At 53.9% G+C, this 12,819-nt stretch overlaps 2 protein-coding genes across 2 annotated transcripts; one reads left to right on the forward strand and one right to left on the reverse strand.

Annotated features, from left to right (window-relative positions):
• Window positions 1-9,273: 9,273 nt before the first annotated feature.
• BDY24DRAFT_401160 (uncharacterized protein) lies at window positions 9,274-11,064 on the reverse strand. Its single transcript, XM_076642057.1, has 4 exons — window positions 10,948-11,064; window positions 10,494-10,694; window positions 10,063-10,419; window positions 9,274-9,835 (listed from the first exon to the last, which is right to left on the reverse strand). The coding sequence occupies exons 1-4, from the start codon at window positions 10,979-10,981 to the stop codon at window positions 9,696-9,698; spliced, it is 732 nt and encodes a 243-aa protein (XP_076493191.1). The 5' UTR covers window positions 10,982-11,064; the 3' UTR covers window positions 9,274-9,695.
• Window positions 11,065-11,161: 97 nt separating this feature from the next.
• BDY24DRAFT_401164 (GNAT family N-acetyltransferase) lies at window positions 11,162-12,677 on the forward strand. Its single transcript, XM_076642058.1, has 5 exons — window positions 11,162-11,351; window positions 11,682-11,816; window positions 11,940-12,064; window positions 12,151-12,266; window positions 12,359-12,677. The coding sequence occupies exons 1-5, from the start codon at window positions 11,184-11,186 to the stop codon at window positions 12,640-12,642; spliced, it is 828 nt and encodes a 275-aa protein (XP_076493192.1). The 5' UTR covers window positions 11,162-11,183; the 3' UTR covers window positions 12,643-12,677.
• The last annotated feature ends 142 nt before the right edge of the window (window positions 12,678-12,819 follow it).

The raw sequence follows: 12,819 nt of genomic DNA on the forward strand, positions 1-12,819 counted from the left end.
CTGAGGTTCCAAGAAAAACAGAGGCAAACGGAAATCAGTAACGGTCTCCTCATTGGGTTTCGTGTCTGCGAAGCAAACTCACAAGGAAAGCGACGAAGCTCTTCCATGTTCCGTTCGAGTAGAGTTTGGTCCTCGGTTGTTCCGTGACGAGCATCTGGACGAAGAAGAGAGTCAGATCTGACGGTAGAAGGAGAGGAGAGGTCGGTTGAGGAGGAACGAAGGGGAGACTCACAGAAAAAGGACGAGAGGAACAACCACTCGTAGTAGTACATGAGAGTCCCAGCTCCGAGCCGAACCCGTTCGCCTTGCTCGACGATCTGGGATAAGGTCTCCTCTCCAGCGTTGAAAAGGAGGGCGAGACGGAGGGTGAAGGTGAAGGAGGCGATGGAATGGAAGGGTAGATCCTTGATCAGGGCGAAATCGGCGTCGTGGTGAATGTAGATTCCGTCCAATCCTGATAGGAACCGTTGGAGGGTAGTCAGCTCGGGTGTTTGGAGTCGTCAAGAAAGGTTGAGCAGGGGGAAGAGAGGACGAACGCCAGGGCTGTTCAAGTGAGAGAAGCTCTGGGTTCGTGATGATCTCAACGTACTGCAGCGGCAGTCCGATGAGAACTTTGGCTGTTAGAATTCAGGACAAATTTAGGGGCAGCTAGAGTCAGAGCTCATGCGCAGTGTCAGAGAGCAAAAGGAGAGAGATCGATGGACGCACCAGTTTCGGTCAGGCAAGGAATCGACGAAGCCAGCCAGCTTCGAGTTTTCGGGAGATGTATCGAAAAGGGAATCGAAGCATAAGCCTTGATCGCAAGCCCAGATCCGAGGACATATCCAGCTGAAATGAGCAAGGAAGAGAAGAAGGATTAGCACGGGAGGGTCGTCGGTTTCGAACTCGTCTCTTGGTGTCTACTCACCCACGTCCCAGTTCCCGCAAGCAACAGCCGACTCGAAGGGCACAGTCATCACAATCTGGCTGAGTGGGTTCCAAGCTGACGGAAGTGGAAGTAAGAGGCAAGCGAAGTCAGCAAAGCGACGCGTCCAGCGGCTCGTTCCCCGCCATCAACGCCCTCTCTGCCGACGGCGTGCTGCAGCAGCAGCAGATTGACGCAGTAAAATGCGAGAAATAATTTTTTTTCAGCTTACCGTGGGAGTCAAGAAGAACAGCGGTCAGACCTGAGGAAGAGAAGGGAAGGAGTGAGCTCGAATCTCGACTGAGAGCAAGAAGGTAAGAAACGAGAGGCTGGACGTACCAGGCGACTCGAAGTAGGAACCAGGTCGTAGATTCACAATACGAAGTGCAAGTTCTGATAAAGAAAACTTGAGCTGGACATCCTCCACCGAAGTGAGGGAGTACACGCCGACGAGATACGAGGAGGGGTCGCTTCGAAGAGTTGTCGACGAGGAGCAGAGGATAGCGATGGCGAGGGTATAAGCAGCAGCTCGGGTTGTTGGGGTTTGGGATACGTAGATGGTAGGACCTTTGGTTTTGAGTATGGTCAGCTTTACTGACGATCCTGCGAGGAGGAAAGAGAGACCAAGAGGGAAGACGAACCAGCGAAAGCTAAAAGGAACGATAGGAAGAGGGTTCAGCTTCTTGTCAGGTCCAGGATCAGGTCCATCAAAGGCCGAAACCTCACCGAGAATAGCCAAAACCGCCAGCTTCACCGAGAGAGCTTCTGAGGGAGGAGTCTCCGACGCGTCGAAGAGAGAAGAGAGGTGTCGAACCTCCTCGGGTGACTTGGGTACCAGATCGAGGAGCTCTGATGGGATTTGGTGGATGTCGTATCCAGCTCTAGATGTTGCCAGAAACGTCTCGTCGCAGGCTTGGGAGTAGGAACAAGCTGGAAATGAAAGAGGATCGACAGAGGAGACATCAGTTCTTCGAACGTTCGCTCTCTTCTTTCTGAATCCGTTCGACTCACCCGCTAGCAAAAGTCGAACAAGAGACGTCCTCAGCTGGATGTCCTCAAGCGCGGTTTCGGCGAACTTGAGCATGCCTCGAATCTAAGGAAGGGAACGGTCAGCCTCGAAACCCGAGACAAAACAGAACAAAAGAGTTGAACTCACTCTCGTTTCGACCTCCGGTTTCTTCAGCACGCCACCGACCTCAGCGTAGAGCTGGGCGAAAGAGAAGCAGAGGCCTCGCAGCCTGTTCCAAGTCGTCGGATCCGAGAGGTCGACGAGCGTTTCCACGATCTCCAAGTACGCGAAGGAGGTTGGGAACGAAGCGGAGAGGGCGGACCTCTGAGCAGCTCGGAAAGCTGGAAGACGAGACGCGGGGTCAGCGAGACGGACGGCCTACCAGAGATCAAAGAGGGACCTACCAAGCTCTGCGAGCTCGTCGTTCTCGTCGTCGATGAATCCAAGTGCTCGGGCGGCGACAGCGTTGTCGACAGCTGGACGAGATGGAAGGGGGCGTCAGGAATCGAAGGGAATTCTACAGCGCAATTTGAAGAGGAGACTCACCGTCGTAGAGGTAGTTGTCGAGAAGACCAACCCGTCGAAGGAACCGTGAGATCCGAAGAAGCGTCTCTCCTCGGGAGGTTGGGGAGAGAAGCGACAGTGCGGCGGCCTGGGGAAGGAAAGTCGTCAGAACAGAGTTGAACGGGAGTGAGGGGACGGGACTCACCAGATTCCGGTCGTGAGTGAAGCGAACTCTCGAGCCCTGAACCGCGACGAAAAGTCCAGCGAGACCAAGAAGGCTCTCGATTGCTCGTTCGTTGAGATCCAGAAGCTCTCCGAGGTGGAGGACCTCAAATCCTGCGGACGGAAGACATGCGAGAGTCTTGGGAAAAGGGAATGGAGTCAGTCAGCAGATGATTAAAGGTGGCGACGGTGGGAGCGAGCGTACCTGAAGAGCCGATCGAACGTCCTCAGGGTAGCCTCGAAGGAGCTTGTCAAGATAAGCATCAACTCCTCGACCAGAGAGGTGACTTCTAAGACTGAGAAGACTCAAGGAGTCGAACTTCCAACGGAGGTCGTCGAACGAGAAGCTGATGGTTCCGTCTTGGACCTGGGGAAAAGGAGCAGGATCAGCCTCCAACGTTGAGATGATGGGTGAAGGATGAAAACATACGAGGGAAGTCACGATCGATCTCAAAAAGAAAGGACTGCCTGTGAAAGATCGGACAGAGGAGGGTCAGTCGACGAAAGGAGGTTCGAATCGGAGAAGTTGAAATTGACGGACCTTCCGTCTCGGTGAACAGGAAATCAACGAGAGACGACGTTGACGGTTCGGTTTCGTCCCATGAGAAACACTCTTGTAGGAAAGACGTTACTCCTCCGGCTCCGAAGCGTTCGACGGGGACGACGGTGGAGCGAGACGAGACGAGAGTCGAGATGGGAGGAGCAATGCCGACTTTGTCGACTCGATAGAGCGAGACGACAAGAATCGACTTGAGAGGGTTCGAAGGGGAGTCCAGGATGTCTTGCCACCTGAAAAACAAGACGAGAGATTCAACGTTCGACGCGTCCAGGTGCGGAAGAAAGACGAGTGAGCCTACAGTTTGAGTTCCTCAGGTCCGAGCCACTGAACATCGTCCAGAACCAGTATTAGAGGTCTCGAACTGCTGGCGAAGAGCTGTATAAGCCGTTTACTCCAGATCCGGAACCTAAAAGAAGCGTCGAAAGAAGGGTCAGCTTCCGTTTCAGTGCTAATTTTGATGGGCTGTAGATCAGGCTCACCCTTGAAGCATGTTCTCCCAATCCAAGCCTTCGACGGGACTCGGATGAGTCATCTCCGGAGCTAGAAACCGTCTCCACTCCCACGAGACCAGGTTGAGGAAAACGCGTCCCTTTCCAGAGAGCGCGTGTAGGATCCTCTGTTTCCAGACCTGATCGTTCTCTTTCGGATCTGTCGAAGCGACAACGCAATACGGGGAGGAAAATTATGAGGTCAGTGGAACTGTGCCGATAGACAGAAAGAGTTAAAAAGCTCAGACAACCCACCTGAAAAGACGCGATCCAGAAGGGACTCGAAGATTTGAACGAACGCTGCGAGAGGCTTCCGAAGATGAACTAACAAGGACAAGAGGGCAAGATGAGAGTTAGAAGATTCCTTGACGAAGGGAAACAGGGGACGAGGTTGAACTGACGATCTAACTTCGCCCAACCGATCAGAGGTCCTCCCTCCCTCCCTTCCAAATCCTTCGCCCAGATCTCAACCAAACGGCTCTTCCCCGACCCAGACACTCCCCACAGAGACACCACTCCTAGCTTCCCCGAGCTTTTCGAGGATACCGCAGATCCTTCCGTCTCCTCTCTCGATCTCGACAACTCCTCCATCCCAAACTCCAGCACGTCGTCGTCAACGGCTTCCTCCTCGCCTGGTTCTCCTCCCTTCCCCGAAGCGATGAGACCAAACTGCTTCGTCAGGACCTCCAGCTGCTGAGCTCGATCCACGAGCCCCCGAGGAAGGTTGAACCGCGAAGCCTGATCTGCTGAACCGACGACGAGTTCGGAGAGGTCGGGACCTTGACGAGCGAGGGCCTCGAACGATTTGAGATCGTGGAGGAGGGCTTGGACGGAGGAGTAGCGTTCGTCGAGCTCCTTAGAGAGACACTTCATAATGATGAGGGAGAGTTCGATGGGGATGGAGGAGAAAATCTCGTGAGGAGGGGTGACGGAGGAGTTGAGGTGGTCGGCTACGTCTGTGAGGGTATCGATTTGGGTCGTAGTTGAGTCGGGTTGGCGTTCTGTTGTGATCGAGTATGCAGCGACTCCAAAGGAGAAGATGTCACCGGTCTCGGTGACTCGATGGGAGCTGATCGTCTCGGGGGAGAGGAACCTGAGGAAAGGGAAGACGCGTCAAGAAAAATGGTGTGAACCGTGGTTCGCCGGGAAGCAGCTCGTCAACTGAACGACTCACCGAAGATGCTTCCTAATGATGTTTTCGTTGAAGGTTGCTCCCATGTCTGACAGGTCGAGTTCTTGGTGCTGGAAGGACGGGTTCTGCGAAGACGATTCGGATCGCCGAGGAGAGGAAGGAAGGGGAATCATCGCTGGGACGGGGAGATGATTCCAGAGGTATCCAGGGAGAGCCATGCATTCCGACCTTGAGACGAAGTTGACTTGAAGTTGGGAGGAAGGGACGGAGTCGAGCGAAGTTGGGTTGGTTGGTTGAAGGGAGACGTCGAAGAACTCGGGACGGCAGGCGACGATGGAGATTTCTTGAGCGTGAAGGGTCTGAGCGGACGATCCAATGCATTCAAGGTTAGATTCTGATGAAGGATATTCCGAGCGACTGGAGGGGAAGCGATGAGGAGAGGATGGGAGGAGACGAACCTCGATGATCCGAACGATTTGGACGAGAAGTCCGACCCCTTCTCCGTACCTCTTCAGCACCACCAGCTTATCCTCCTCCTCCTCCGAGTTAATCTCGTCTCCTTGCTTGTTTCCATCTTCCTCCGATGCTGAAACTCGTCCCCCCTCCCGTTGAACGTCGCGACGACGACCGTTCTCTCCTCCTCCTCCGATCAACCTCGACCAGCAAGACTGTAGAGACTCGGTTGCAGGACGATCTGGTGGCAGCGTCGACAGAACCCAAGATCCAAAGGAGTCGTCCCACGAAGCTACGACACGACTCCCAGCGGAGGAGGACGAGAAGGACGAGGATGCGATGTGAGGAGGGAGGGAGGAGGAGGAGGAGGAGGAGAGGGTTGAGGATGGTCCCGATGGTCCAGAGGAGGTTCGAGATGGCGAGTGAAATGAGACAGCGGGGGATACAGATGGGCTTGAAGGGTTATTCGGGAAAGCTACATCGAGACGAAAGAAAAAAAAGAAAGGGAGGCGAAAGGTCAGCTCGAGCTCAGCCCGCTTTGAGCTCATTCCCTTTTCCCCGAGCTCAACATACCTCCTGAATTCGAAGCGATATCGATCCTGCAGTAGCAGAGAGGAAGCGGGTCAGTTCTTGCGTCGGTGAAAACAAGAACTCGGCGCGGAAAAGGGGGCAAGAGGGAAAGGAAAGAAAGAAGGAAGCGAGGTCGAGAGGCAAGGACGAACCTGAACTCGACGTTTATGAAGCCTTCGTCCCCTCCCGGAGAGTGCCCATTGATAGGAGTGTAGACAGCAGTCCCTCCGAGTCTCGGCTCTCTGTCTTTGCGTCCAAAAGTCGACCTGGATCTCTGGTTTGAGCTGAAGGCGACGGAGGACAATCCGCGAGCTCTGAAATCGGAATCCGACGGCACGAGCATCGATTTCGAGGCGAAGAGTTTGACCTGAATTCGATACGAAACGAGGTGGCGACCGAGTGTAGGGAAAGGAGGATGTGCGAAGAGGACAAGAGCGTCCTTCCGTGGTGGTGAATCTGGTTGGAGGTTCCAACAAAAACGAGGTTCCAACCAAAAACCGATCAGCTCGACGAGGGGGCTCTTTCTCGGCCCAGAGAAGCCCTCCCCATCGAGATAGAGAGTAAACCCCGAAAGCGAAGCTTACTGCTCTCTCTCCTTGCTCTTTCTTACAAACGTTGAATTCGCGGTAAAGTTTGACGTGCGCGTTTGGCTGAGAAAAACAAGAGCACTCGGTCGCGTTGCCCTTCGACGCTTTCCTCGTCCCTGAAACCGCGTTAGTGTCTCAGTGGGAGACGAGTACCCAGGGCAACCCAAGAACACCAGGGAAGGCAACATAAATTCAGCCAGAGGGCAAAAAGTCAAAATCGACTGAGGGAAGGAGACTTCGAAAGAGCATCCAAAGCGCGTCGAGCGTTCAGCCGTCGGCGCCTTTCCAGCTTCCAGAGAACTACATCAAGTCGAAGAGAGGCACGGAAGGAAGGGTGGCGTCAGAGAGTTTGGTAGTGGGTCGGAAGAAAGAGACGAGAGGGACGAACCTTGTGCTGAACCATCGCTTGTTCGTCCGTCGTTCCTTCAGCACCGAAGGAGCCTACTCCAGGAGAGAAGCCTGTGACCGGGAGGATCGAGATCTCGCCAACTCGGAGAGGCTCTGAAGGGGAGAAGAAGCGTTCGACAAATTGGTCAGTCAAGGGTTCTTCGAAGAGACGAGAAGGGAAGGAAAGAAGAACGAACTTCGGATGTCCTTCAGGATCGGCCAGTCGAGGTCGAATCTCGCCTTTAGGTAGCTGAAATTGAGAAAAGGGGAGGGGAAAAAGTCAAACCTGAGTACGAGAGAAAGCGAAGGGACGGAGAACAGAAGGAGCGACAGACTCACGCAAACACCCCGTCCGTCCACACTCCGGGCCCAGTCCAGTCCATCACGCTCAGTCCTCCTTCCAGCCCCTCGACCTCCCCAGCCTTCATCGTCAAAACGTTCAGCTCCTTCACCTTCTTCGCCTCCTTCTTCTTCCCCTCAGCCTCCAGCTTCAGCACCAACGCGTCGCGCTCCGACGTCCAACGTGCAGCTCGCTCGGACGAGAGAAGGATCCGACGAAGGACGTCCAGGAAGATGGGATGATGAGGAGCTGAGCTGAGAGTCCATTGTACGATTTGGAGAGGTCTTGGCCACCACTAAACACCAGAAAAAAACAGACGTTTGAGTAAGAAAAGAGGAGTCGAGAAAGACGCGTCGAAACGAACGAGACGACTCACCATGTTCCAGTCTTCTCGCATCCCGACGTCGGCTTCGACTCCTATCACGACACTCGGCCGAGTACGAAGAAGCGAAGAGGAAGCTCCTGGAAGGAGGGTAGGGTTCTGACCCCACTGCGAGATCGGTTTCAGGCAAGTCGTGTCGGTGTCCGAATAGACTCCTCCTTCGAGTCTGTTTCCCCAACCATCGAACGAAGTCAGCTCTCCTTCCTTCGAGCCAGAAGAATTGAAAGATACAACTCACAGCAGCACGAGATATCTCAACGCGTCCGATCTTAAAATCCCCAACTCCAGAGCCTCCCATCCGAGCTCGACTGTACTCTTCTCCTCTCCCTCCTTTCTCACCCCCAAGGTCTCCTTGACCCACTCGTCCGCCTCCTTATCCCCCAACATCCTCCACTTCCACCCATCCCTTCCGTTCTTGTTCAACCAATCTCCGTCCTCGTTCTCTCTCGCCTCCTTATCCGTCTGCCAGACGTTTTTCGAATCCACCATCGGAGGGAGGGAGACTTCTTCGGATCCAGCCCAGTAGTCGTTTAGCGACGCGAGGAGTTTGGGTTGGAGGTGAGAAGGAAAAGAGGTTTGGATGAAGGATCGAAGGGTGGAGAGGTACTCTTCCGGGGAGGAGACGATATCGAGATGGTAGGCTTGATCTGCTTGAGGACCGAGGTCGGTAAGTCCGTCGACGAGAGGATTGCGGGTTGGAAGAGGAAGAAGATGTTTCGTTCCTTCACGAAGGACTCCTAGAGTTCCGTCGGAGGAGTAGTCTATTGGGTGACCTAGGTTTTCCTGAGGGTGAGGGATTGGAGAGGAGAGGATTCGATAGAACGGGGAGGAGGACGAGGACGACGAGGGTCGAAGGACGAGGAGGTAGATGAGGAGGAGAGCGAAGAAGGAGACGACGAGGTATTTGATTCTTCGAGGAGAGAAGGGTAAGCGAATGGGAGGGAAGGCTGAGGAGATCGGGGTGCTGCCTGTTGGGATCCTGGTTCGAGGGAGGAGGGGAGGCGACGAGGGCTGAGAGGAGGGAGATGACGAGGGGAGGAACGAGAGGAGTTCAGAGGGGAGGTTGAAAGTTGAGGGTTCTAGAGTTGCAAAGTCGAAAAAAAAGAAGAGGGCAGATAGTCAGCTCATAGGATGATAGATGACTAGGAAGGATCAGAGAGCGTCCGAACGAACGATCTGAGGTGGAGGAAGAGCCGAAGGACTTCATCGATTGTTGAGCTCGAACGAAAACGGTCGCGACGGTGAATTTGACGAGCTGGTAGTCCCAAATCTGTAAGAAGGAAGCTATGCAAATAGGCGAATAGAACAACATCAGTGTCCACTGTGTGACTCAGGTCGTTTCCTTCTAGCTCTCCGAGCTTCTGCGAAGAAAAGAGGCGAGCCCGTCGAATCCGCTCCTTCCTTCGAGCTCACTTCCCCATTCGTCCTTCCTTCCTTTCTTTCTCCCTGCAGCCCATCCCTTATCAGAACTCACAGATGCTTGAAACAGACACTTCCGAAGCACAAGAGTAGGGACGAAGGGTCAGCTGTCGAGTCTGAAGCGGATTGCGAAGAGGGAAGGAGATCTCACAGAAAGACCGGCGGAGGGAAGGAAGCAGAAGAGGGACGATGGATAAGGATCCGTTGTTGACGACGAGAGCTGAGCTTGATTTGAAAGGTACACCCTAGATCCAGAAGCGAAGGGACAGAGGAGGGGATGGGTGAGAACAGAGACCTGAAAAGTTGAGCAGATGGCCGTTGGGAGTGGGAAGGAACGAAGGTTGGGCTGCGAGAAAGAAGGGGGAGGGGGTGAGCTCGAAATATCGACAGCGATGACGAGGTGATTTTTTTTCCGAGGAAAGAGAAAGAAGATCTGTCACTTTTACTCGGCTTCCTCCAAGAGAGTGAAGGAGTAAACTAGTCTACTCGATGGTCCAAGAGGCGAGAAGAAACGAAAGACGCGTCGGAGCTTGTCAACCCTCGACCCACCCAGACTCGCAGAGTCTACGAAAGGTAATCACTAGCTAAGGCTCATGTTACACCAGCACCGCCTCAGCTACCCAGCCTCCCAACCCTCAGGCCTCAATCCCGCAACTCGACGACCGCGGCAAAATCACGTCGCGTCGACCCTCTCTGCTTCCTGCTTCTCTCTCCTCCTCCTCCTCCTCGCGCAACCCAGTTATGATGTGGAAAAATGCGTGTAAGGTTTTAATGAGGTTGGAAGAGGTGTTGAACGAGGAAGAAAGCTTGGGGAGTGGAAGGTAGGAGGAGAAGAGCAAAGGCGAAGGAAAGACGCGTCGAGGAATTCGAGATGTGTTCCTGTTGTTCGTCATAACACACCAGAAAAAGAGTCAGTACATGAGCCGACGATCAAACACTAGCGTTGAACTGCTCCTCAAAGCTCGGTCACGACCGAGACCATCCCCTTCCTTAATCGAGCATCCTGATTCACCGCCAACTCCACCGCGTCCCTCTTCCTTTCCGAAGCGACGACAAGGACGATGGAGAGAGTTCGATTGGTTCCCAGTCCGTAGGTTTTCACGCACCATCCGAGGGAATCGACGAAGCGGGAGAGAGGATCAGGGCGAGACCGATCCAGGAACGTCGAGACTTGGAAGCGAAGGACGACGAGGGAAGCGGATCGGGTTGAGGTGTGGGAAGAGGGTTGTTAAGACCGTGTGAATGAACGATGGGTTGGTCCCAGTCCAGGTGAGTTTGAGGAGGTCGAGAGGGAGGGGATCTGATCGTCCGAGGCGAGCGAAGGAGAGATTGAGAGGACGAAGAGTCGAAGACGAGGACTGGTTGGAGGTGAAGTTGAGGGAGATGGTTTCGTTTTGGGAGAGGGAGAGGAAAGGGTTGATTCGAGAGGGAGAGGGAGGCGTCTTGAGCGAATAGAAGAATCCCTGGGAGTCGAAAGAGGGTGATCAGAACGAGGGGAGGGGGACGAGTGAACTTTGGGACGACTTGACGAGCTCACCTTCTTCCCTTCTTCTGTTCTCTCGCAGAACAGCTTCTCCAGAGCAGCCACGGACATGATCTCTATATGCTCGTAGAGCAACTTCGAAGTGGCCTTCAAGAAATCGAGGGAGACTCGTCCGAGCAGGGCGAGGGAAGGAAAGTCGGAGAGCCTGAAGACGAGGAGGAGCAGCTCCCAAGGAAGACGAGGTCGAAGATCCATCTGGAATGGAGAAGTAAGTTAGAGGGCAGTTCAAGTAGATTCGGGAGCTGGGAAGCAAGGCGAGGTCAGCTTCGTCGTTCCTCCGCTTTGCGTCTCTCTCCCTTTGCCCAAGGAGGGTGAGAAGAGTTCTAAACTTACTGAGTACGCACCGATGAGCCGACAGAATTCTGGGGAGTCGGAAGGCGATATCTCGTCCAAAAGGGAAGGGCAGAGATGCGGGACGTCGAAGGAGAAAAGGAAAGCTCGAGCTCACCGGTTTCGCTTTCCGTCCTTTCTGCAGATTTCATGTCACCCTCTCAGCTCGAAGAGTGGTTTTAAGAAAGAAGTAGATGCTGCTCGCAAACCTAATCTCTCCTGCTTACCTATCTTCTCTTCGCTCTTAGCCGCGGGAAGGCATCTCCCTAGCGACGGGCGCCTCCCCCCCTCCCTCCGAGCAGTGACTCGACTTTTGCTTGTTCACTCTCCAACCACCATCTACTCCAAAAAAAAATGGCCATCACCTACCTCAACTCCTACAAGCCCTCTATATCGACCTATGCAGAGGATATCCACCTCCATACAGCTCCAGAGCTCTATGACTTCAATTTCTGCTTGACCTCTCAGCCCATCCGGGTTCTCGAGGGAGAAGGTCGGTTCGTTCGGTTGGAGCCTTTCGTGGTGAGTCGATTCTTGCATAGATGAGTTTTCCAGGATATCAGGATCTTCGTCGTACGGGTTTCGAGGTTCTAGGAGAGATGTAGAGGGGGGAGAGGGAGGGGGAAGCTGAGAAGGAAGGCCATGTTGAGCTCAACGTCGAGCGGCTGATTCTGCTTGACAAACGCTCTTCCACTCACGCCTCTGGGGTTCTTGATTACTCGGAAAGTGTACCGAGAAGTCTCTAGAGTACACTGATGTTTTTTTCGTTCTTCTTTTCGCCACTAAAGAGGTTGAAATGGAGGGAGACCTCAAGCTGACGTCGGACCCTCCTCCTTTTTTACACCTTTTCAGCCCAGCGTTCATTCAAAACAGCTCTTTGAAGAGGCTCACAAAAATCCAGAACTCTTCCAGTGGATGCCTACCGATATGTGGACGTCTCTTTCGGACCAGCTCAAGTGGACGGAGCACTGGATTCGAGGCAACCAGGTGCGTTCGATCCTTTCGCGTCTTGCGTCGCACCTCTTCTTTTCCTCGTTCTCTGGACTTCCTGTTTCCCGGAACGGCTGAGGAATAAACCATTGCTTACTCTTGATTCCTGCTTATTCCCAGGCCAACATATGCTACGCCATCTTCGACACCAAGCCTGGGCCCAACGAGGGGCGTCTCGCAGGGATGATCTCCCTCATCAATAGCTCGCAAGCTGATCTCATCACTGAACTAGGATGGGTGCTGGTGTGAGTCTTTTTTGTCTCCTCTGTTAGTTACCTCGGTGTTGTTGAAGTTCGAGGCTCACAACCTTTCTCTTTCGCGTCCCCGCCAGTCTCCCTCACTCTCAACGGTCTCACGTCCTCACCCACACCGTGTCCCTCCTCCTTGACATCGCCTTTGCTCTCCCTTCCGAAGGAGGCTACGGACTGCGTCGAGTCGAGTGGAGAGGTATGTCTTGTTCCTCTCATTTCTCGATCTCGTCGCTCGAACTGACGCGCCGCTGTTTTTTTCTCTCTCTCTCTCTCTCACACTCTCACTAGCCAACGCTCTCAACCTCCCTTCAGTCAACGCTGCCATTCGTCTCGGAATGCGCAACGAAACTCCCAATACAATCAAAGGGCATCGACTTTTGCTTCCTGGAAAACTCGGATCTCTTCCTGGACGTGCCGGTGATGTGGGTTGGAAGGACGGAGGAGCCGCTGATGAAGCGAAGCCGAACGCTACAGGAAACTGGAGTAGAAGCACGAACCTTCTGGCGATTACCTACGACGATTGGCTGGCGGGAGGAAAGGAGAGGTTGGACGGGATGTTGGTTAGGAACTGACACGCGTCGTTTCGGATGCGATGAGGTTTCTTGACCGAGAGTGCGAAACTTTGACGGAGGAAAGCATTTTGCTGCTGGCGAGTCTCTCTTCGAGTCAGACCCTTCCTCCTTCCCTCCCTCCGAGCTCCTAAAGAAAGCTTCATCAAATTCAACGAGCTCGACGCGTCTTGAGTTTGA

The sequence above is a fragment of the Mrakia frigida genome, assembly GCF_051309035.1.
Source record: "Mrakia frigida strain ATCC 22029 unplaced genomic scaffold BDY24scaffold_37, whole genome shotgun sequence".
Lineage (NCBI taxonomy): Eukaryota > Fungi > Basidiomycota > Tremellomycetes > Cystofilobasidiales > Mrakiaceae > Mrakia > Mrakia frigida.